Source organism: Ursus americanus, chromosome 7 (assembly GCF_024610735.1).
Source record: "Ursus americanus isolate L20-20 chromosome 7, mUrsAme1.1.p, whole genome shotgun sequence".
Lineage (NCBI taxonomy): Eukaryota > Metazoa > Chordata > Mammalia > Carnivora > Ursidae > Ursus > Ursus americanus.
The window spans coordinates 33,580,031-33,606,737 of NC_142133.1; the positions used below are offsets into that span (position 1 = coordinate 33,580,031).

The 26,707-nt window shown below is 33.7% G+C and overlaps 1 protein-coding gene across 1 annotated transcript; it reads left to right on the forward strand.

Annotated features, from left to right (window-relative positions):
- The first annotated feature begins 780 nt into the window (after positions 1-780).
- On the forward strand, positions 781-19,906 carry ETAA1 (ETAA1 activator of ATR kinase). Its single transcript, XM_045788128.2, has 6 exons — positions 781-1,130; positions 2,568-2,696; positions 2,965-3,041; positions 6,043-6,155; positions 6,408-8,455; positions 13,248-19,906. Exons 1-6 carry the CDS (start codon positions 908-910, stop codon positions 13,364-13,366), a joined length of 2,709 nt encoding a protein of 902 aa, XP_045644084.2. The 5' UTR covers positions 781-907; the 3' UTR covers positions 13,367-19,906.
- Positions 19,907-26,707: the final 6,801 nt, after the last annotated feature.

Sequence of the window (26,707 nt, forward strand, 5' to 3'; positions counted from 1 at the left end):
CGCGTGGTTGCAAGGAGTTGTAATTTTTCTTTTATGTTGCTTTTTAGCATTTTGTTGAGCAAATATAGCTCAATATCTTTAACCCCTGTACTCTTGAAGGGTGTTTGGGGTAATTTTGAATTTTACTGCTAAAAACATTTTTATGAAATATATCTTGATGCACAAGTGCATCATGCATTTCCATTAGTTATATTCCTCAGTGGGATTGCTAGACCAAAAACGGTTTTCCAAAATTGTTGTACCAAGTTACTCTCACCAGCAGTATGTGACAATTCCCACTGCTTGGGTCTTCAGGCTCTGGGTCCCTCACAGGCTGCAATCAAGGTATTGGCTGAGGCTGTGGTCTCATCTCTGGTTCTCTTGATACCCCTATTGTCATTCTTAATTTTAGCCATTCTGATGGGTGTTGAAGAGTATCACATTATGGCTTTAATTTTCATGCACACATCATCTATGAAAAAACAGCTGAATTTTTCCTTCCTAATCTATACCGTTTATTTCTTCTTTAAAATACTAAAATCCACAATTATCTAAATCCGAGTAGTGTGTAACTGCAGCTGTAAATTCAGTAAAAAGATGCCAGTGGATTCAATTTACTTTCCACCTCACATACTCTCACTCAACTACTGTCACCAGCTCACTAGCCCCCTTATCACTTCCAATCCGGATGAGTCTGAGCAGAGCCCGGCGAACTTGGACGCGGGCTGCGGAAGCGCGCGCCGGTGGCGCCCTGACCGCTCCGCCCCTTGTCCAGACGCAGCCAATCAACGGCCGCCTCTTTCGAGCGCCCCATCGGCCAAAATGGCGGCGGCCGTTGGCGCCGAGTCCTGCTTGTAGTTCCATTGCCTTACTCCTCCCGTTGCAAAATGTGAAAGGAGAAGGGGCTGGTGGAGGGGGGCTGGAGGCAATGAGTCGGCGAAGGAAACATGGGGACAGCCCTGGCCTGAAGAACACACCGCGCAAAGCTCCGGCGGCTGAGGAATGCAGCTCGATGGTCGAGCCAGGGAAGAGGCGGCTGAGGTCGGCCCGCGGCTCAGGGCCCCACAGGGCCGGAGACACGTCTCCCCGGTCCGTGCCGCAACAAGAGCAGCCTCCAGCAGCCGCTTCGTGCAGTAAAAGTAACCCCGAGGGTGAGACGTCGGCAACGCGGCCTCTCCGGGCTTAAGCGCTGCAGCCCCACAGCCCCGCTTGCAGTGGGGAATCTTAGGGTGCGGGTGGGGGTGGAGTCCGAAGTGTTTTCTTTCTCTGGGCTTCTCCCCTCGTGAGTCCGAAAGGAACACGACGCCACTACCCCCATGGTTTTAGTCTACGAATTTGAGCTCTGCCACGTTCTGACCACCCACTTGTCTTGCTGTAGGAATAGGCCCTGTGATTTACCTGTTTGAGGGAAGGAGGGCAGTTATTTCTAGACTGCTCAGTCATCAGCAGTGGCAGAGCAAAGAAAACTATCTGATAAGACTTGCTGCCTTCTTTTTTTTTTTTTTTTTTTTTTTTTTTTTTTTTTTTTTTTTTAAAGATTTTATTTATTTATTTGACAGAGATAGAGACAGCCAGTGAGAGAGGGAGCACAAGCAGGGGGAGTGGGAGAGGAAGAAGCAGGCTCATAGCGGAGGAGCCTGATGTGGGGCTCGATCCCAGAACTCCGGGATCACGCCCTGAGCCGAAGGCAAACGCTTAACCGCTGTGCCACCCAGGCGCCCCAAGACTTGCTGCCTTCTTATTCCCAGGAAAATTGTTCCCCGGGCCCCTCCACTCCCCCCCGCCAAACTTTTTGCCCTGACTTGCTTTAGTGAAGGGATCGTATAAAAAGCTATAGCTATCTCTGTCATCCTCAGAGTTTTGGGGATGTCTCACTTCATTATGAATAAACCGGATGTTCCTGTGTATGATGTCCCTCAAAGTAGGAAACTAAGGGGCCCTGAATATTTCATTCTGGTCAGTTTTTGGTGTTCTCTTTTTTTTTTAAAGATTTCTAATAAATCCTGGTAGGAACTGAAATTCACACAAAAGCTCTTTCTTAAAGTGTGTTCTTAAAATAACGACTTTTGTTACCTTACTTGTCTTTAGTTTACTCCCATAAAGCAATTCTGGAATGAACAAAAACAAATGTTTGTAGAAATTTAAAAGTGATACTGGACAAAACTTAACAGGAAATGGGTCCCTAAAAGTTTTTGAAGTAATTAGTGTAAGTTGGATAGAGTTGATGAAAAGGGGGCTAAACAGACTCTTACTGAAGTTTCTGCTGGGAGCGTTTTGATTTTCGAAATGTATGTATAAATTAAGGTGGTTCCCAAAGCCTCCAAGTTCCAGTGGTAATGATGGAGTGACTAGATTATACAGTATTATACAGTCATAGAGCTACTGGATTATCTTAAAATAATTGATATTTACAGTGTCAAATTTGTGAAGTATTACATGGATTTTTATGTGAAACATTTCAGTTATTAAAGTAATATCTCTAGGAGAAAATTTTATAATTGGACTATAAAAAGTAATCTAAAGGATATGTGACATTGGGGTATTAGGAAGTAAAGTAAAATGCAACAATTGTTTTTTATTTTATGTAGAAAGATATGAAACACCAAAGAGAGTGCTGAAAATGGATTTCTTGTCATCTGCCTTCAGTTCTCCTAATGATCCAGATGGACAGAATGATATCTTTTGGGATCAAAATTCTCCAATGACAAAACAGTTAGGTAATTTACTATTAATATTTCTATCTGGGTAGATATTTGGTAAATGATTAGGATTTAACTATAGAATTTCAGTAGAGTAATCGAACTTCTATACAACAGATGTTTTTTGAGAATCTTATGTGATTGTTAGGTTACGCGTGTGATGTCAGTGCGTAGTGATCTAAGCCATGCTAATTAAAATTGTTTCCTAAGAAGTGACTGCTATTTTTAAAAATTAAGTTTTTTAATTAAGTTGTTTACCATTTATAGAAATGTCTTTGTTCTTTAGGTAAAGGAAGAAAAAAACAGATTTATACCACAGATAGTGATGAAATCTCACATATTGTTAATCGCATTGCTCCTCAGGTAAATATCACTAGTTTTATAGTTTATCTTAAACCTGAAAGCTATGTCACTAGGCCCATGTATGAAAAATGTTTTGTCTTTTACAATTCTCTTTTCTGAAAATAGAGCACCAGAGGTTACTTTTACCTTTTGTACTACTGAAATGTATGTTTTGAGAAAAGGAACATAATGTATAATTGGCAATATATATTTTCCTAAGCTTATATCTTATATTTTAATTTTTTTAGAGTAATGATTTTTGACTAGAGCTTTGTATTTATTTTGTTTTTAATATTGTTTAACAATATATGGCATTATTTTTAAAGTTACTACAATAATAGAATCAGACAATAAAAATTTAAACTTTTTAAAGTTTTTTGTGATTAGTATTTGTTTACTGTGTATAGCACACTTTTCCCCATTGAAATTGCTCTTCTTAATACTCATAGACTAATACGATCATTGAGAAACACTCAAACAAGTGGAAAGAACACTGGATTTGAATTTAGTTCTCAGTCTACCTCCTATACCGGGTGACCATAAGCAAGTCACTTAAGCTCTCAGAACTTTAGTTCATTCGGCGATAAACTGGAATTACTTGTCTTGCTCTCTCCATTGGACTATCACGAGGATTAAATTAAATAAAAATTCTTTGTAAACATAGAGCACTATAAATGTAAGATTATTTTAAAGTTCATTATAATAGTTAAGTAATTTGCTGTCATAGAACCATCTTCAAAAGTTTCCTTTTCTTTATTTCAATTCCTGTACTGCTTGAATGAAATAGAAATACAAGTTTAAGGCAACCTGTATTCTGAACCTCTTTACTGTCCTCTCTTTTTTTCTTACTTAACAATATTTAAATTTAGAAAACATCTAATTTTTGCTCAGTGTCCTCTCTGTAGGAAATAAGGGATTTTTTCCTTGACATACCCTTGGATAGTGACTATATGTTCACCATAAACAATAGATGGCATTGTCCCAAACTGTGGTTATAAGGAATTACCATCATCCAGGTGGAGGAGACAGGAAATAAAGTTTTTCTTAGTGGCTATAAAATATCCAAAATTACAATTAACACAGTCAAAACAACTCTGTTGCTACTAGCTCTACATTCCATGTTTGGCATGTCATAGAAATTCATTTTACATATGGTTCATTAGTTAAATAGCTTTTATGCCATAATACTATTTACTTCATAAGTTAACAATAGATCTTCATTAATTGTGGGTTTCACATGAAAGAAGCATAATAAAATGTGTTTGGACTGGCCAGCTTAAATAGTGATAAAAAGATAGTTGAGTAAATTACTGGACCCTTTACCTAAGTGGGCTGGAAATAATAGCTCACAAGAAATGGTAACAATATGCAGGTGGTAACTTGTATATAAGAAAAAAATACAGTGAAATTAGTTGCTTTTAAATGTTACTCTTTTCAACTAATACTTTTAAAGCATGTAAATCTTTGGTAGTATAAGATTGTCATGTTCTGAAAATGACATGTACATGTTTTTTATTTTTAGGTGAGTTACGTCCTCAAGTAGTTATTCAAGTCACCTTGATATTTTCAGAGATGGCATTTTTTTTTTTAATACGCACTTTCGTTTTCCCTGGACAATCATTTCAGTTTCTTGAGGGATACTTTTCATATAGTGTTGTTTGAGGATGTATATTTTTTCATCATTTTTATACAACACTACACAGAATACTCCTTAGGATTAAATGAAGTACTGTGTTCAGATACCTTATATAGCACCTGGATTGTAGTTGGAAATCAATAAATATGCAATTATTGTTAAAGACATTTTTAAAATATAACACAAATAGTATAAAAACATACATAGGGCCCCTGTATATATAAAATTGGGCATATAAAGTTGTCATACCTTTCTTCTCTAAAAAGTGAATGAATTTAAAAATACTTGGTAAATGGACAAAGGGTCCATAATTAAATCATTAAGAATATTTTCCCTAAATTCAAGGTTGTTGTTGACACAAAAGTGAAAATAAATATTGAGTCTGAAAGTAAAATTACTGATTACTGGAGTATTTTGTGAAGCTAAAATCTAGGTTCAACTGGACATCTAAGAAAACTGCTTGTTGATTGAGGATTTTAAAGTACCAAGTTGTAGGGATATTTTCACCTAAACCTAATAAATAAATATAAACTGATAATCTCTCCATGCCTAGCATTTTGCTGGATGCTCATGATAAGATCAGTCCATGCTTTCAAGTATCCTATAACCTAGTAATAAGATTATTTTTAGATTGAATGATATTTATGTTCATTCTAAGTACTATGTTCATTCTAAGTACAAAAATAGAGTAGAAAATGGTTAAGCCATTTGATTTGTTGGTTTGTAACTAATGAATAAACTCATTTTCTAATTTTTTTGCATGATCAACTGACTGAAAGGAGTAGCAAGAACATCCAGGATTAAAATGGCCCTTCTTTTCCTTTATAGTGGTTAAACTTCTTTTGCTGCTTTTTCTAATTTTTGTTCTTATCCCTCCCTGCCTTATTCTTAGCATCAGTTCTAACCTTGCTCTTGACTCGTTCTGAGTTTAATTTTAAGTGTTCTCAATTCAGGTCAACGTGGATTGTCCAACTTTAGATAAAGATTATAATGGGGCTAGGGAAAATTTGGAGAATTGGGTGATACAGAAAGAATTCCATATGTATCTCTCCATTCTTAAGTCAGTCAGTTTTTTCTTGGAAAAAAAATGTGCTTTTACTGTTGAATATGCATTTGTTAATTAATTAAATTCTTAAAACTTAATTTTTTAGAAAATAAGAAATTACCAATTCTGAATGTTTTCATTTCCTGAAACATAAATGGATCACTTCTTACAGCTTGTTATTGCCATTCTCCAGTTTCTCATTGTTCTGGAATATGTTTAGTAACTACCACCTTACCAGAATTTATTGTTTTAGGAAAATAATTCAGTATAGTTAAAGTTTTCTTTTCTTTTGAGGGGGGCGGGGGAGTCTGTAAATCCCTTTTTTTTCCCTTCTGCCAAAGGATGAAAAACCAACAACAAACTCCATGCTAGGCGTGTGGATTGGTGCAACTGCTATTCCTTGTACTCCTAGTGTAGCAAAAGGAAAATCAAGAGCAAAAATCAGCTGCACAAAGTAAGTTCAAACTTTTCAGCTTTCCTGACATTCAGTGGAGTAAATATTTTTAATAATACTGTTTTGGTTTTGTAAATGTATCAAAATGGCTATAAATTATATTTTTTAGTTTTGACATGTAAAATTTTAGACTTAAAATAATTGTGTTAACATTTTCAGTTTTAATATATTTTAAAAGCTAAGTAACAGTTGAATATTTATAATGACTCTTAGAAGTTTTCCTAGTTACAATTTCTAAAATTTTTTCAATAGGTTAAAAACACAAAATCAAGAGGAAGAACTTATGAAATTGGCTAAGCAATTTGATAAAAATATGGAAGAGCTAGATGTGATTCAAGAGCAAAACAAAAGAAATCATGATTTTATCCAGACAATTTCAGAAGCAGAGACTTTAAGCAATTCTAAAGATAATGTACAGATGCAGTTATTACATGATATAATTCCTGAAATAGATAATTCTATAATAAAGAAGCCAATGAAAGAAAACACCAGAATGTCTGTGGTAAATGATCAAAATAGCATTCAGAAGCTATTTGACCAAAGTGCTGAAGCAGCCTTTAATGCCATTTTTGATGGCTCTACTCAGAAATGTAGTGGACAGTTCAGCCAAGATTTGTCAGATGCTTTTTTAAACATGAGTAATACCACCTTTGAAAAGAAAAGCGCTTTAAAAGAGGAGAAAATAATTATGAATGAAAGTCTGGTCCCTGAAAAACTGCCAGATAAAACCCCAGGATCACTTTTTTGTCAAGTAGACACTCCTGGAATGACAAAATCATGTGTGACTTCTTACACTGAGAAGCCAGAAGCTTTTCATAAATACCTTGATGCATTTACTACCAGTGATTTTGAGGATGATTGGGAAAACTTACTAAGTAATGAACCTTTTGTTATGCAAAATGTCAAAATGTGTGAACCTTTCCCTGCTCCTAAAACAGCCCAGATTGCTGATCAAAAGCGAATTTATAACTTCAACAATAAAAATGATAAAAATAAGTCAAGAATGAATACAAGTCTAGATACCAGGTTAAGAGATTCAAAAATTTTACAGGATCTCCCTTCAAAGACACATAACAAGGAATCAATAGATTCTGGAAAATATGGGTTTTCACTAAATCCAAATGATAAACCAAGCAAATTACCATCCACTGGAAATAAAACGAAATTTGAGAAATATTTCGGTAAAACTGTTGTTCAAGACAAAATTCAAGACGGCGCAGTTGCGTCTAATCTGACAAAAGTAAAAGAAGATATGCACACTAAATTTACTTCTGATGTAAATATTTCTGAAAAGTCAGCTTTGAACACAGGATATTCTAATGAACAAAAAAATAAGTCCATTTATAATCAGTCTTTTAAAGCACCTGCTAATATAGATCCTTTTGGCTCTGCAACTTTGGGCAATGAAACCAGTGTTTCTAATCCAAATCAGACTAATGCATCAAAGTTAGGTTCTTTCTTTGATGACTGGAATGATCCATCATTTGCCAATGAAATTGTTAAAGCATGTCATCAATTAGAGGATACCTGGGAAGCAGATGATGTCGATGATGATTTATTATACCAAGCATGTGATGATATTGAAAGACTAACTCAGCAACAAGACATTAGAAAGGACAGCAAGATATCAGAAAGTAAACTTGAGGTCAATAATAGTTCCAAACATGGAGCCAAAAATATGTTTACTACAGCTAAACAAAAAAGTCAATTGGTGCAATCGAAGCATTTGAATCTGAGCAGCATTTCAGGGTATACATCTTTCACAAATAGCTCACAATTAAATAAACCAGTAAAGATGGAAAAAGGAGAAATTTGTGGAAATTCTCCAAGTTTTTTAGGTGCTACAACTAATTTAACAATATACTCTAAGAACTCAAATCGTCAGATCAATAATCTACATTATTCCTGTAATAACACTGATGTTCCAATACAAGTGAATAGTACTGAATCGGTTCTTATAGGAAATTCAAGTTTGAATGTGAGGTCAGATCATAGGAATACAGAAACTGCTACTGACAAGAAGAAATTAAGTACTCAGCATCTATCCCATAGGAGCACAACAGATGGACCTAAGAGTGATCTTAACAGACCAGTTCGATTTCCTAAGTATACATTTACAAAGATGAAAAATTCTCAAATACTTTCCCAGCTTAGTCAAAATTGTATACCAGCAAGTATTTCTGATACCAAAATTACACAGGGTTTGGAGAAAAATAAAACTGTCAACCCATTTTGTGGGAAGACTGTTCAACAGCAGTCTTTGGCAAAACGTTCTGAATCTTTGAAACAACCTCCAAAAGGTATGTATAAAATAGTTTTCTACGAAAATTATCACCTGGGACAGTAGCTAACTAGTTATTTGTTATATTGAATTTGTGTAACAAAATTTTAAAAATCATGATGCTTAACTAGAATTCTTAAAGTGACTCTTAGAACTAAATAAGCTCTAATATACAAAGTGTGGGTGATTTATGTTTTCAGAGGACTGCATTTGAGTCTTTCTTATATTTTAATACAATGACTAGCATCTGGTAGGTACTCAATAAATATTTGTTGAATGTTTTCTGAATTATTTCCTAGAAAATTATACTTTTTGGTAGATATATTGCTACGAGATTGTGTTTACGAAATACCTCATTGTTTTAAAACTCGAATAATCTTACTCCTATGTTTTGCAGAACATTGAGGTGAACAATATTTGAAAATTCAGAGCATCCTAATTAGACACATTTGCTACTATAATATCTGATATAGAAATGTTAGTTGTGATGGTTAGAACTGTAATTTACTTAGTACAACTTGTCGTTTTGGATTCTTCTGATTCCTTTCCCACAATTCTATCAAGTTCCATTGTTTCTACTTCAAAAAAGTACATCTCAATATTGTCCATTTTTCTCTCTTAACTGCTACCACCCTTATCCAAGCCAACATTTTTTAACTAGATTGTAGTTCTTTTATCTGTCCCTTTTCAATTCTAGTCTCCAAACAGAGTAATCTTTTAAAAACAAATAGGCAAACATGGCATTCCTGTGCTTAACCACAACCTTCAGTGATGGCCCATCATTTTTCAAAGAAAATTCCAACTCTAGGCTGATCTACAAGGCCCTGGGTTATCACTCCTTTTCCGTCTGCCTGCTTTTTTACCTCACCTACTAAGCTTCAACTACACTAGCTATCTTTCGGTTCCCCAAACAGAATAGTTTCTTTCCTAGTTCAAGAGCTCTGACTGTGCTATTCCCAACTAAAATTACTACTTCCCAGCATTTGACACACACCCCCATTCCCATCTTTTGATTGGTGCTTTTTTATTCTTAGGTCTCAATTTAAGTGTGACTTCCTTATAGAGACCTTCCTTGAACAATCTATAAATAGGTCTTTTCTTTGTTATTTTCCATCACCTGTCTTATTTCCTTCATTTCATTTATCACAATTTGCAAGCAAGTATTGATTATTGTCTGTCCTATCTGAATAAGTAGACCTACCACAGCATCTGCCACTTAGAAGATGTTTAGTAAGTATTTGAGTGAATATCATGCAATATAATGTGAAAATCTGTGACTCATTGATACTGTAATGTTTTTTAAAAGGGACTGTGTCTGGCGTAACTACTTGTACTTCTTAATGCTCAGTTCTTTCTCACAGCCTCATGGTTTTACAGATGCTGTTTCCTTCACCCAGAACCATAGTGCCCCCACATGCAAATACCAGATCTGCCTGGCCATTTTCCATTTGTCCTTTAAAACACAGTGTTTCTATCCCCAGATAATTTAGCTTCACTTTCTCTGGGTTTCTCCAATATCCAGTGTTAACTTTTGTTATAGCATTTACTATGCTAGCTTGTAATTACTGATTTTCTTAATCAGTCTTCCTCACTTGGGGCTAACATTAGGATTCTTATCTATTATGTAGATCAATGCTAATAAGGTGAGGGAGTTTCTAGCTTCTTTTAACATTAGCTCATTGTTTTCTGTTTAGATTTTAGATGATGATTTTGTTGGCATTACTGCTACAGCTTCCCTATTTAAGTGATCCCACCCCCTTTTTTTTAACTTGTAACAGTAATATGCTAGTTGTTTAAAAAGAAAGAAAGAAAACAGAATAGATTAATTTGAAGTGAAAAATTAAATTATCTATTTCTCTTTCTCACAGCCATTCTTCAGGGAAACCACAGTTAACAGTTTGAAATACATCATGTAGTATTTTCTTTGCATATAAAAGCGTGCATGCGTGTTTGTATGTATCATGTGTGTACCTACACATTTATTTAATCAGGTGGAATTATATACTGTATACCCTCTATTTGGCAACTTGGTTTTGCCTTCATTTAATATAGCTATCTTTCCCTCTTATTCGTATAGTTTTGCTTCAGTCCTTTAGTGACTGCATAGTATGTCATTATACGGATGTACCATGATTTATTTAACTGTTTCTCTATTGATGGAAAGTTCAGTTTGGTTGCATGTTTTGCATTACAAACAATCCTCCAGTGAATATACTTCTACATAAATTTCTCTGTTCTCGTGTGATCATATATGTTAATTATTGAAAAATTGATGTAAGAGAATGTTTTGAATTTGATGGATATCACCAAATCTTCCCCAAAAGTCACATCAATTTATATTCTTATCAACATTGACGATGAATATTTCCCTACCTTATAGCCTAGATATTTTGAAACTTTAAAAATTGTGGTCAATCTATAATAATTTTAAATATTTAAATTTGTATTTAAATAAGTGTAATTAATTGGACCATACTCTCAACATGAATTTAGTTACATATAGTTATAACTATATTAAATACTACATCTCTGTAATATTTGCGTTTTCCCAAAACTACTATCCATCTGCATTTTTTTATGGGTGGATAATCTCTCTTTCAGTTTATCTTACCAATTTTTCTAAGTTTACTGATAGTACCTAATCTTCTAATTAACATTAATCTTCTTGGTATTTTCTACTGTTTCTACTTTCTTTTACTTTGTTACAGTATCAAGCTGCTCTCCAGGGAGTATCTCTGAAACAAAATCCATTTAACTGCCTCATTGCTCTAAGGCAGGGTTTGGCAAACCATGGCCTATTCAAATCCAGCCCATACCCTGTTTTTGTACAGCCAGCATGCTTAGATGGTCTTCACACTTTAAATAGTTGAAAAAATCTGGAGAAGAGTAATATTTCATGACCTTTGAAACTTATATGGAATTCAGATTTCATTGTCCCTAAACAAAGTTTTATTTGAACACAGTCACATCATTTGTATTGTCCATATCTGCTTGTTTTCATGCTACAATAACAGCTGAGCAGTTGCACCAAGAAACCATATGACCTTCAAAGTTTAATGTATTCACTTTCTGGCCCTTTACGGAATTTTTTTTTTCCTTTTTGCTGACCTCGTTTAAGAGAATAAAGATTAAGAAGAGCCACTCTTGCTTTGTACCTTGCAGTAGTTTGAGACTTCGCCGTGTTTTTTATTGAAGACTGAGTTAAAGGAAGGGCTGATGGGAGAAATGGATGACTCTCTAAATCAAAATTTCATGGTGTGACCTTATTTACGTCATTTGAAATTATTTTCCAGGAATATCACCAATCCAATTGTAAAACCAGTTTTAGGGAGCTATGTTCTTTTCTGTTGTCATGGATTATTAACCTGTTTTCCTTCCAGACTTATGGTCCATTCAATGCAATTCTGTCTGTGTGTATTCTGAGTTTATGTTTCTCAGCTTTGAGACTAAAATAGTAAGACAATTAGTCAAGCTAATTATAAAGTATCTTGTAGCATCTTTCTGTAAGGAAAAATAGCTACAAGTCTGTGAGATAATTAGTTTAGGAAATAAATAAGGCATCAGAGTAATCTGGGGAGTTTATCTGAAATATTTATCTCTTACCCTGAACACCCTCTCCCATTTCCAATTATACCAAGAAAGGAAGGGGAGACAGATAATTTATTTTGGACAAATAATCTCCCTTAGTTAACAAGGGAAATGTCTTACAACAAAGTCTGAACCTTTGTCTAGATGGTAGTGTAAATGATACTTCTCTGCCAATAGTACTACAGATTCTTACTCCATGAGAGGCAGATTTTACAACATAAACAGTTTTACCAATACAGGGGCATGTAAATACGATTTAAGGTGATAGTCTTAATTTTAAAACATCCTTTAAATGAGAAAATACATTTGCTAATTTTTAAGTTTGACTTTTATTAGCATTATATAGATAATCTAATATTTTTTAGCTCCAAGTGACTATACTGTGGAATTAAATTCATTTTATTAGAACTCAGTATTTTGCAGAGATAGAATTGGATGTATTATTAAAATCAAAATTATTTTCATTAATTTAAAACACATTGTTTATTTTATAGTATATCTCCCTGAAGTATACACTACAATATGCTGCATCGGAATATGTCAGAACGCTTCACATTTCTGTATACTTAAAAAGACATTCAAATTGAAGATTTTATTCAGATATTCTTCTTTTTGGAATAATTTTCTAATGTTTATATAAAATGTATTCTCCAAATAAAAACATTTGACAGTGAATTATATGCTTATTGTCATGATAGATTTCACTAGAACACTTTAAAACATTTTTCCTCAATGGCTAAAATGAAAATCTTGGAGCTCTATAGAGGAAAGAGGTTGGTGTGAATATTAATATAGCTTATAGTAAAAATACATTTGAGATGTTTGTATTTAATTCATTATATTTCAACTACTTTTCTATTAAAGTTTATATAACATTTAAAATCCCAGGTTTTAAAAAATACTCATTTGTCGATTATATACATTAGATGTCCTTATTCACAAGAATTATATGCTAGGAAGTTAAAATGTACAGTTTTAATCAAATGAACTTTATCACACTGTGAAAAGGTATATAAAATAAGAACAGATTGATCAGTGCTTGATTTTCTTTTGGCCTAGAGCACTGTATCTGTATGTGGAATATCATATTTAGTAGTTCAGTGTGATTTAATAGTTATACCAATATGACAAGTCTGGGTAATAAAAAAGTAAAAATTAAAATTCATACTCAGTATGACTTTATAGTCTATAAATGTAATATCTATATTTTGTTTAATTTTTAGAGGAAGAAGAGAAAAATAAAAAGTATTCTCCTGAAGAAATTCAAAGAAAAAAACAAGAAGCATTGGTTCGAAGAATGGCCAAAGCACAAGCATCATCTGTAAAGGCAGCTCCCACTTAACTTGATTTCTTTTATGAAATGTTAGTTGTAAGATGTAACAAAGACAGTTAATAGCTATCTATGATAGGAAATATTTTTTCTTGATTTCTCTGTGAGAAATTTAATGCTGACTTATAAAGCATGGACTTCTTTTTTTTTTATGGACTTGTATTTTATTTAATAAATCAATGTTTGCAATGGTCAATGAAACCTTTCCTTGGAGAGGTATGTGAAAATAGTTGCATATAAGTTTTGGCAGTTCAGGAGAATTAACGATTATGTTGTAGAATTATACAGAGTAAAGTAGTTGTATTTTTAAATATCGTTGATCCTCCAAAAATAGGTAATCTAATTTTTTTATTGTAATAACTTCCTAATACAAAGCTTCAACTCACTAAGTAAATAGGACTATTTTTTTATAGTTTTACTTTCAATTCAATAACTATTTCTGTTTTTTATACATTTCTGAATTTTAAATATACTTTCATATTCTTAAGAACATGGTTGGTGGGAAATAAGGACTTCGATTTATTTGTAAGGAAATCACTATTTTCAGTTCCTAGTCTGAAATAGATCTTAGAAAACTTTAGTTTTCTAAAACATGATGTATTTTGGAAACTTTCCACTATTTTTAGGGAAAATACTGATTTAAGTTTAGAAAAAAGAAAGACTGGCTATATAAGTAATATAGTATTATTAACATTTAGAACTGTCAGAACCTTTAGATATCATCTGGTCCAACTTCTTTATTGTATGGGTGAGAAATGAATACTGTTATTCTGAAAGTCACAAGGCAAGTTAAAACTGTGCTGGGATTAGAATGATTGCTTTCATTCTAATGAATACCTAGACAATTGTACCATTTTCTTCCAAGTATTAATTAGTATATAAAATAACTTGTTTGTAGGAGCATTAATTATTTCATAGTATAAAAAAAATAGTAACTCAGAGTATGTTAAGGACTGTTTAATAATAATGCTCATTGTTTCTTGTATTAAAGAATTCATTCCAGGATATAAAAAAGAGAATCTTTCTCTTTTCGTTTTCCTATAACTATTTAATTTTCCCTTAATTAATTTTCTGACTTACTTGATCATCTCTATTACTCTATTTTTTTTTCTTTTCGTCTGTTTAGAATTCACTAAGCCAGAAAATCTAAGCAGAGGTCATAAGGGCAGTAAGGATGCTTTATTTGTCGTAAATGACTTTGGGAGACCTGATGAAAGGTATAGGTGTGAAACACTTATTAGTGCATTCACCACTGTTCCGGTGTCTTACAGCTATGATAATATCAAAATAATTAAATGCATTTTAAGGTATGGCTATATAGAGATATATCACTCTGAAAATTGTATTTTCATATATGCAGTGGATAACTGCATTCTGTAACACATTCTTCTTCCTTTAGGTATTATTGGAAACAGTAGGGGTTAGTGGCCCTTCAGTGAACACACAGAGGGCTGTGTGGATAGTTTCTCTAGGTTGGCGCTATCCAATCTCTAGGAAATCTGTTTCTACATAGAGAAGGAGCAGTTGGTAGGCCTGGCGGCTCTGTTCCAGCTCAAGCTCAGCTGCCGTTTATGCATCTCAGGATGGCTGTAGAAAAACTGACCTTAATAATGCCATGATTGCAGGAAAGTCTACTGCAGAATAGAGCCCATCTATCAGTACTCTTTCTTGCTTGCTACAGACAGGCAACCCTGATCCCGGGAAAACTTGGGTTGCTTATTACACAGAGTCAGTTGTATGCAGGCATGTACCACACCTTGGGAAACAATGCTTTATCATACTCCATTATCACTAACTTTTACATTCCTCAGAACAGAGGCACCTTACTCATCTCTGTCTACCCAATACTGATATTCAGTAGTTACTTATTAAATATTTTATGAATTTAGATACATTCTGATGGCAGAGTTCTGCCTCCCCCTACTTGAAGCAATTTGACTCTGATTCCCTGAGCTATTCAGGATTAGAAAATGTTTCTAGGAACAATTTAAATTTAACCTAATACTGATTAGTATAAGTGACAGTTTATCTAAATAACCATGATCTTCAATTCTTGCCAGAATATGATGATCAGAATTACTTGTGAGACTCAAAAACAAAACAACAAATTTGTGTTGTTCCTTCTTAGACTTCATAAATGAGTACATCTAGGGGTAGATCTCAGATAGTTGTGCTTTTAAAGTTCTTTGGATAATAGCCAACAGGGTTGAAAAGAAACTGTAATTGCTAAACTTCTATAGGTTGCTAAATGTTTTATTTACCATGCATGATTTTAAAAAATTACCATTAACTAATTTGCTTCTCAAAACAACTATGTAAATAACACTTTTATCACCATTTTACAAGAAAAGCTGAAGTAAGCATATTAAGTGACATTCTCAAGGTCACACAATTAGAAAGTAATTGGAGCCAGAGTTTGAACCCAAGCAGTCTAATTTCAAATACTGTGATCTTAACTATTGAGCATACTGTCATTCTTGGAAACTATTCATAAAAAACACTTATCTGTGGAAATTATATGTGCAGGAAAGAATTGTTACATTTCAGGCAAGTGTGCCAAAAAAACTCACTAGAATTCTATAGCTTAACTGTATAGCTCAGGAGAATTTTTTTACAGTCCCAGTTGCTGTTACAGATGACTCCTAAATTTTATGTGTACATGGGCAGCTGGGTGTGTATTGATTATATGAATCCACATAGAGATCTCTCCTTTTTCATTCAACCACTAAACAAAAGAGTAGAGAAATACATAAAATGTGTAGCTATTTGAAATGTCTTCATTTTACTTCACTATTTTAGTAACTTCTGGGTGTTCTGGTTTTAAATCTGTTAGGGAAAGCTTAATTGCCTAGTCTAAGATGAAATGGCATACCTCTAGCTGCTAGTAAAACTCTGATCCAAGTAATAAAATCAAGGTTTCTGGTTAGATTCACACTATATAGAAGAGTGGTATTCTGCATTTAATTTGTTACGATATGTTATTGTTAAATCCAAGCTCACACAGATTGTAGTTGGGAAAAGGAAAAGTATTTTAATAGTGTTTTCAGATAACTATAGATATTCTTTTCTGATATTACACAAAAACTCAAGAAGTGGTAGTTTCTTAAAAGACAGCTCTACCTTCTGTTTCCAGCCAAGATGGAATAATGAGGACTGCATGTACCCTTCTTGCTGAAAGAACCAAATAAACTACATGGAAAAGTGGATTTCAAGACCTGAGAATGAGGAAACAATGGAGCCCTACGATTTTCCCAGCTTACTTCCTTGAGGGAGTTTCCAGACCATGATGCAAGGAAGAACTGAAAAAGAGCCCAGTAGACATCATGAGCAAGAAAATGGAGCTGAGAGTCTAGGGAGACTAAGATAGCTAGAGTTCACAGGATGGAGTACCTGTGAGAAGAGAAGACTGAAGTCCAGAGATCTGCAGATATCCCCCTTGAGAATTAAATGCAGTACTGATTAGGACATATATGTGAGGAAATGGAGGCTGGAAAAAGACATCCAAAGGGATTAGAGAGAGCAAACATTGTCCGGTGCTCACAGCATCTAGTAACAATGCCAGTTCTCACCAACCAAGGTCACTGGGTAGTAACTTGCCTGAGTAGTGAGGAATGATTTGCCCTAGGTTGCACTGCTCTGGACCCACCAAACAAACCTAAAAGCAAGGTCAAAAAGGATCAAACCATTCCCACATAACAACAGCATGCTAGAACAAAGCGTAAAAATGCTTCTAGGAAAACAAAAATGCCCAGCACCTGTGAAAACAATGACTGCCCTCTAATTAAAGATAACTAGGCATGCAAAGAACCAAAAACACAACCTATAATAAGAATCAATTGAAACAAACCTGTACCTGATGTAAATGTTAAAATTAACAGATTAGCTATATTAAAATAGCTACAGTTAGTACATGTGTTCAAAAAGTTACGTAGAAACATGGAGGATATTAAAAAGACTGAACTCAAACTTTTAGAGATAAAAGCTATGGTGTTCTAAGGTGAAAATACACTATGTAGGATTAATGGCAATTTACACATTGCAGAAGATTAATAATTAGTGAACTTGACATATCAATAGGAATTATTCAAACTGAAAAAAATTTAATGAACAGCGAGTTGTACAACTTTAAGTAGCCTAGTGTATGGTTGGTTAGAGTCTCTGAAGGAGGAAGTGGGGGGACAGTATACAGGATATTTGAAATAAATAATGACCTAGCAATTTTCAGAGTTTATGGAAACTATTAACCCACAAAGAAATTCAATGAACTCCAAGCACAAGAGATACATCATAGCCAGTATAAAATCATAAAAGCAATAAAAAAAGATGAGAACAAAGGAACAAAGATGAATATAACAGAATTTTCATCAGAAACAATCATAGAAGACAATGGAGAAACATCTTTAAAGCACTGAAAGGAAAAACCCCCGCCTATCTAGAATTCTATACCCAGCAAAATGTCTTTTGAAGGCAAACATGAGATAAAGTTGCTTTCAGACATAAAATCTGAAAGAATCACTGGCACTACAAGAAATATTAAAGGATGTCTTTCGAGCAGACAGAAAATGATATTAAATGAAAATGGGTTTACACGAGGGACTGATGAACACTGGAAATGATAAACACATGGGTTAATATATAAGATCTTAAAAAATTATTTAAATCTTTTACACAATAATTACTCATACAAAAATAACAATGTTGTGGGGTTTATAACATAAAAGTTAAACATGACAGCAGCATAAAGGCCAGTAAGAAGAAAAAAAAAAAGAAAGAGTAGACAGTCCTAGTCTTGCACATTTTGGCATGCATGGGTTTCAGTTACATAACACAAGTTTCCTAACATCATAGTTCAGATTTCTGTTAATACAGTATATTAACTGAATACTTGGATAAAGTACAAACCTTATAGCTAACTCAGTCCACAAATCACTACATAAATAATAGATGTGGATTATGATGCATGATCAATCATGTCATTTAATTGTGTCAACTGCCCAGTTGACATTATTTCCAGTTAAGAGCTAAAGAGATGGGGGTTCAGTTTTTCTATTCTGAGCTATACCCTGTCTTAAGACCAGTTCAGGCTGACTCCATATCTCATGGTCTTTCCACAATAATTATTTTCTACTTTATATATTCGATAGTCACCATTATTCTCATGGAGCCCAACATGGGGCTTGAACTCATAACCCTGAGATTGAGACCTAAGCCAAGACCAAGAGTTGGGTGGTTAACCGACTGAGCCACCCAGGCACTTCACCATTATTTGTAAATTCATCCATTCTTTTGCTGTGATTGGTTTATGGTGTTACATAGGGCTTCTTGTTTTTGTTTTGTTTTTAATACAACGGACTTATATTAAATGAATGAAGATTTTAAATTTAGTAGAAAACATTTCCTTCTTTGGTATGAAGGATTTAGTAGTATATTCTAAATGCAGATATAGACAACATTGTTTAAGTGCTGAAGAGCTCGTGTTCCATTTATTTTTTTTTTAAGATTGATTTTATTTATTTAAGAGAGAGGGAACATAAGGAGGGGGAGTGGCAGAGAGAGAAGAGGGAGAAGCAGGTACCTGCTGAGCAGGGAACCTGACGCGGGCTCAATCCCAGGACCCTGGGATCATGACCTGAGCCGAAAGCAGACGCTTCACCAACTGAGCCACCTAGGCACCCCTCCTGTTCCATTTATAACATAGTTTGGGAGTATTCTCTGTAAGGCAGAGTGAAACAGATGGAGAAAACAATCCTGGACACTATTTAGTAACCTCAGATTTCTTTCTAGTTTAGTGCAGTTTCAGCTGTGCAATCTCCCAAAGACATGCAAGAAATAGAAAATGTTAAGGGAAGAACAATGAAAATGAGCTTTAAAATAAGGGGTATTTTCACATGACAAGACACTTACGAATATTTTAAAATTTAGTTGTAAAAACACCAACTAATTACTTGCCTGACTGCCTAGCATTGTAATTTTTTTTTATTTTTTCAAGCAATATTTAAAATAAATGCCAAGAAAAGGAAATAAGGCATCTAGTAAAATAGGTGAAATATTTGAGTAAAGTATATTACATCTAGCTGAAAAAATACACATTTAAATGTGCATCTTTTAGCTTTAAGATATGAAACATGCAAATCATTATCTCTACATCCCAGTACACAGAAAAGAAAATTTAAGCCATAGGGACAATAGTGCTTTAAACTCTTGGGAATTAAAACCCCACATATCTAAATTATAATTATTGCTAAAGCTATTGAAATAGCATTTCCAGAACTTGTTAACAGTGTGCTTAGAAAGAGAACCACAGTACTTGGCACTCTAGACATTTTCAGCATTTGTGGATATGGCTTTTACTAATGAACTTGTTCAAGTAATTCATCAAGCTGTTAATCCTCTGCTTTAGATTTCAATTGACAATATTTTTCTAGTCTGTGGTACTACACTTACAGACTCAATGATTTATGTTAATAAATTACACCTTTTACTTGGTTCTACCAATGCACTTTTTGTGGTGTTGAAAGTGTTATTAGTGATTCAAAAGAAAAAAAAAAACACGTAACTTTGAGGGGTAGGGAGTTGAAGAAATATAGCTTACTTTCATTTATAACAAAATGATCGTATTCAGAGGGGCAGGGGGTGGGGGAATGGGATATGCTGGTGATGGGTAGTAAGGAGGATACGTATTACATGGTGCACTGGGTGTTACACGCAACTAATGAATCATCGAACTTTACATCAAAAACCAGGGATGTACTGTATGGTGACATAATAAAAAAATATTATTATAAAAAAAACAAAACAAAGCAAAACAAAATGATTGTAGAGAAAAAAAAACTACCAGGTAGAGGTACTCAACTAGTTATTTGAATACTTCCAAGTATCTTTGAAGCAAAAATAAACATAAAATATTAACTGATTTTTTAATGTCTCAAGATTTATTTTTGTGAATTTTCACCTATACATGAAACAATATCTAATTTGTCATTGTTTGTTTCCATTATAGTTACTCTGTTTTCTTAAGCATACCGTTAGTATGTTCCTACCTCAAAATTCTAATATGCAAAAAGGAATTGTGTTTATTATTCACTTAATTAGTACTTTCACTTGTACCTCACATTTCAGGATCATTTTAAAAAACAACTAATGCTAACACTCGTTGGGCACTGACATAAGAATATGCATTATTTCATTTAATTCAATATGCCTATGAAGAGGATATTGCTTCATTTTGTAGATATCGGAAATATGTAAATATAAGGAAACATAAAGTAGTTAACTTTATGTGGGAGAGCCAGAATTCAAACCAGTCTGGAACAAGTATTCACTCTTTATCAGTACTCTATTGTTTCCCATAAAAAATGTGAAATCCACATCATATATATGAGGAAACTGAAACTCAAATGAGGCTAAGTGACTTAGTCAAGGCTATATTCATGGCTAGAACCAGTACTAGAACTCAGATCCTCCCAACCTTGTCCTACTTAATTTTGCACTGGATGATGCCTGTAGGGCTGAACCTATTTTCTGTTTAGAGTAAGGAAATATAGAAAATTGCTTATACATCTATAAGGTTGTTGAATTTTCACTGCTAAAGGGTCTATTTTTAAATATATTTGACTAAGAGATGCCTGGGTGGCTCAGTTAAAAGTCTGCCTTCAGCTCAGGTCATAATCCCAGGATCCTGGGGTTGAGTCCCACATTGGGCTCCTTGTTCAGCAGGGAGCCTGCTTCTACCTCTGCCTGCAGCTCCCCCTGCTTGTTCTTTCTCTCTCTGACAAATAAATAAATAAAATCTTAAAAAAATAAATAAATAGATATATTTACTTAAAATATGCAATAAAATAATGTAAATAATTCGGCTATGTTCAAAAGCCTGAAAAATAAATTCTAGGTTCCAAAACCACTAAAATAAAAATAATTTTGATGAGTTTCTTTTTACTCCTGTATCTTTTAGTACATTGTTACTTTAAGCTCATGACTAAAACTTTTCCTCAGTTTTCTATAATAGTTCTATTGGCACACCTTATTTAATGAAATTTCCTAAACTTATCTAAAGTTGTACATAAATATGTACAATAGAAACTCGGGGGTGGTGGGAATCTCAGGACAAAAAAAGTTTTCTGTTCAATTATATTTTCAGAATTATTTATTTTTTAAATTAATAACATTTATTAAGAACTTTGTATGGTCAAAAACTCTTTTGGGGGTGTTTTGATTTTAGTCTTAAGCAATTTGACTAGTATATCTCTAGGCTTGGTTTTCTTCAAACTTGTTTCAGATTCACTGAGATGCTTGGATTATAAATTTTTGTCTTTCATTAAATTTGGGAAGTTTTTGGTCATTATTTCTTCAGATTTTCTTCTGCCCATTCTCTTTCTCTCCTTTCCTTCTGGAACTCTAACCACCATTTTGATATTATACTACAGGTACCTGAGGTTCTTTATACTTTATTTCTACCCTTTTCCCCTCTCTCTTCTTCTGACTGAATAATTTTTATTGATCTGAATTCAAATTAACAGTTCTTCCACTGTCAACTTCATATAGCTCTTTTACCCATCATATGAACTTCTAAAATTTCAGATATGCATTTTTTAGTTCTACAATTTCCAGTTGGCTCTTTTTAAAAATAGTTTCTCTGCTAATTTTCCTATCATTTTATTCACTAAAAGCATATTTTCATTTGTATTATTGAGCATAGTTTTAATAGGTGCTTTAAAATCCTTGTCTGATTATTCTAACATAGTGATCATCTTAGAATTGGCCTCTGCTGATTATCTCTTCCCTAGAGATTGGATCACATTTCCTGGATCTTCATATATCAAATGGTTTTGGGTTGTATACTGCACATTATATCAGTTACGTTGTAGAGACTCTGAATTTGGTTATATTCTTCCGATGAGCCTTCATGTTTTTGTTTTGGCAAGTGGTTAGTTTGGTTATATTCAAACAGAAACCTCTGCCTTGCCTATGGTGAGTGGAAGCTCAGATCTCAATTCACACTGCCTTCAATCAGCTCACTGCTTAATTTCTGGTTCCAGGGCCAACCAGCGATTTGGGCAGAGTTTGCCCAAATTTTTGGATTTGCCTTATCTGGCTCTCTCCTTTCTGTTTTCTCTCTCACAACTCTGCTTGTTGTAGCTCCTTCCCTTAGTTCTTCTAAACAAAAAGATAGCAGATTTTCTCTCAGCATTTTAACCACTTTGCACTGTGCTACAACTGTGCTTGACCTCAGAGTAAAATCTCAGAGAAAATTCACTTTCTGAATATTATTGCCTCCAAGTTTTAGTTTTCTTCTAAAATCTGTCTGCTTTTGTCAATTCTTTAGAGCCCTCAGGTTGCTGAACTTTTAATTCTGTCCATAGTTTTTAGTTGTTACCTACAGGGTGAAAGGAGATGGTCTGTTAGGAGTTTTTTTTTTTTTTATTTGAAGGAAGAACTGTCAATTTTAGATATTTGAAATAGAAAAGAAATAGTATACAGATTTTGTTCAGGAGAAGCTCCCAATCTAAGTATAAATATGTCATATTTTCACAAGGCCAAAATAACACAAAACATTTACTTTATTTCAAAGATTTTATTTATTTATCTGAGAGAGAAAGAGAACGAGCAGTGGGGAGGGGCAGAGGGAGAGTGAGAGAGAGAAGCAGACTCCCTGCTGAGTAGGAAGCCTGATGCGGGGCTTATCCCAGGACCTGGAGATCATGACCTGAGCCGAAGGCAGGGGCTTAACTGAATGAGCCACCCAGGCTAACACAAAACATTTAGATACAGAAATCCATATTTCAACTTCTAAACTAGCTAGGAAAGCATGGTTCTACTCTTGGTTTTGTCATGATTTGTCAACTAAATTTCTCTGGACATTTGCGTGCTCAATATGAAAATGAAGGGATTAAATTAGATATCTAAGATCCTCCCAAGGTTCTATGTTTCTAAAGGAAATAGGTTTATTTGAGTAGGTTTTATGTTTGTGTGCAATTATTATTAATATACTTTGAAAATCATAATGCTTCAATTTAATATCAAAATTTTAATTAGGAGGTTCTAATCATATAACTTCATATAATAGATGGTTCCCGGAAAGATTACATATAAATTAGTATTATATAATATTTATAGTACATAACAGATGACTATCATTTATAGGAATTGTGTGGATTATTCTTTAGTTAAGGTCCTTTTTGTTAAAATAATCACTTCCTAATTTAACTTTTGTGTAAATGTACATTCACACACACAAAACTGATTACAGATATATGCTTTGTGTTAGAAATATAAGAAATAACCATAATTTATTGCCATGATTTGAGGTAGCATAACCTATAAGCTTTGTTGTATAAGATTATACATATGTGAAAATTGAAGTCCTGAAAATTTAAACCAACTTAAAAAGAGGTTTGTTTCCAAACTTTAAAATTATCTAAACCCATTAATATTAGCACATTCATTAGTTTTCCACTCAATTTTGTAAAATATGGGCAAAATATATTAAAATATTCAAATAACTGCACAAACACCATTTCATATGAATGGTAATGCTAGGGGCACCTATGTGGCTCAGTCAGTTAAGCAACCAACTCTTGATTTCAGCTCAGGTCATGCTTTCAGGGTTGTGAGATCAAGCCCCATGAAGGACTCAATGCTAGGCATGGAGCCTGCTTAAGATTCTCTCTCTCCCTCTCCTTCTTCCCCTCCCTCTATTAAAAAAAGAAAAAAAGAATGGTAATGCTAACAGGAGGTGCATACATGTAATTTTAATAAATGTGGTATACAAAAAGAGGTATAAAGACTGTTGATGTGTGGTATTTAACATTTTAGGTTTAAAGCTGGATTCTGCAAATAAGTTGTTTCTAAAACAGTTGAAAATAGTTTGATGAAATTAAACAGTGTACCCCATTATTTAAATTATTTTGTGATAATCCATTCTTTAGGTAAAAGTTGTCTTGGGGTCAGTCTGTCACTCTACATTTACCTCTGTATCCCTTTCTGTGTCCCTGCGTGTCCCTCTCTGTTGACTATCTTTAGCCAAGCTCTCCATATAGTGAGAAAAATGAATCTTATTCCTTTTACATGCTTTTTCTCAACCTATACAAGGAGATAGGTACCCCCCATCTCCTAGTTTCCATCTCAATCACTAACAAGAGCTCTGATTATCCCTGCTTGTGTATATACAACTTTTGGGGCAGGGAAGCGGCCCCTTAATTGACAATCATATCAGAATCATGTGACATACAAGAGGGGAAGTTTCCAAAAGTTACTTTTTTTTTTTTTTACAGACAAAAAAAGTAACATATTTTTATTTTCTTGAGTTGGCCTTTCCTCTCAAAAAATGTTGTTTATCATTATCCTAGACTTACTGTCCTTTGCTTTCTGAGACAGCAAGAAATAATACCAGACAACTATATAATGTCACAAACACAGTTGCCTCTTTTTTAAAATGTTGGATATAGTCTTTATATTTGAGAGAAGGCAGGAGACTGCTGATGAAAGGTGTGGATTACCTTAGGAAAGTATTATTGAAATCTCATATAACTCATAGTTCAGTTTCCAAGTTGGATATAGTCCACATCAAAGGAGACCAAATACTTTAAGCAACTTATGGGATAAAACATAGAAACAGTTCTATGTGTCTGGAAAAGGTTCTAAAATTGATAAATTAAGCTTAAAATAACAACAAACGGTCAATTCAAATGGTGTCATGTGACTGCCAGAAAATATTTTAATGTGCCCAGAAACTTCCCAATGAAGGTTCACATATAGAACCTCTATATTTCTCCTGCCATGTCAACCTTGGTTATTCATTTATATCATTTTCTATTTCTCTGATGCTGGGCTCTTGATCAGGCTTCTGCTTCTGCACTCTGTCTGGAACCCTATATGCGTGAGTCATAATGCTACTTTGTGAAACAAGCTGAAAAAGTCAGTCTAAAAACTTAACCACAGAAATCTTGGATTTGAAACATATCCATCATTCAGTTAAAAGAGGACAAACTAAATATTGTCCTACTTTTTTTTTTTTTGGTCCTACTTTTCTTCCTTAGAGAACCATGTCAGAGGGAACATGCGAGCCAAAACTTTCAAAGACCTACAGATAAGATTTACCCAGTACTGAAAATCTTTCTCCAAATAGTTGAACATTATCTAATATTAGAATCTTATATTAGATTGTTTGCTAATTAGGTGATTTAAAACACAAAGTTCGAATTACTGTAAAGAACTGCCTAATTAAGCCACATAATCATGAGAGATAGTAAATGTCTTTATTTTAAGCCCATAATTTTTAGGTGTGGGTTCTATGCATCGATAGATAACCAAAACAACTGATAAGTCTTTTCATCCTTTACAAATTTTATTTCTCTCATTCATGTATTTTTATTTGTAATAATATCTGTAAGAAAATAGTTGAATAGTTGTGGTCATTGTGGGTATCCTACCTTACTCCTGGTTTTAATGAGAATGCTTCCAGTATTTTTTATATCTACATTTCAGGCTTTTAGAATGAGACACATTTCTTGCTAATAGTTTTTATTATTTTTATCCTATTATTTACCTTATTTATTTTAAATCAAGGAATGCTGCTTTAAAAAAAAGTATTATTATCATCATTAATGGGGACGACTATGGCAGATACTGTTTGATACTGCCCAATATCTATTCCACCTTTCTTCATTTATTAATTCTCTAATTTTAGTTGAGACCATAAACTCCCCAATATGAGGATGCCACTATATCATTTCTAAACTGCTTATGCTCGATCTATTCCAGAAAAGAGAAGTAAATTTTCATTTAGTTTAAGCCATTGTTATTTAAAGTATTTCTTATAGCCAGTGAATGAATGTATTACCTACTTAATAAAGTGACCCTGTGAGTTGTCTCTTGTTTTTCTGTTTTCAATTTTATATTAAATTATTAGGTTTCCTAATCTTAAATCATCCCTATAGTACTAAAATAAACCAACCCCACTCCAGCTATATTCTTGTATAATTCTTGAAATGTGCTAATGGATTCTTTTTGCTAATTTTTCGTTTAGGATTTTTTTCAGTTTAGTTGACCACTAGTTTTCCTTTGTGTATGTGAAATCTATTTTATACATTGTTATCAATGACATGGCCACCTTACAAAAAGAATTTAGAAAATTGTCTTTTTTACTAAATACTCCAGAATAATTTAAGTAATATAGGTTTATCTTTTTCTTTTAGAATTAATTTCTGAAACCTTCACAGTTTGGTACTATGGAGAAATAGCTACTTGACAATTGTATTCATTTTATGGTAATTGGTCATTTAGATTTTCTTTCTTCTCAGGTAATTTTAGAAAAATTTATGAAAAGATAATTGAATGTCTCAAGCAAAATAGTAA

Bases quoted from the DNA above. Each gene is read 5' to 3' on its own strand.
- ETAA1 (XM_045788128.2), top strand. From the start codon at position 908: ATGAGTCGGCGAAGGAAACATGGGGACAGCCCTGGCCTGAAGAACACA. The intron at 3,042-6,042 runs GTAAATATCACT...CTTCTGCCAAAG, and splicing joins TTAATCGCATTGCTCCTCAG to GATGAAAAACCAACAACAAA. The intron at 6,156-6,407 runs GTAAGTTCAAAC...TTTTTTCAATAG, and splicing joins GCAAAAATCAGCTGCACAAA to GTTAAAAACACAAAATCAAG.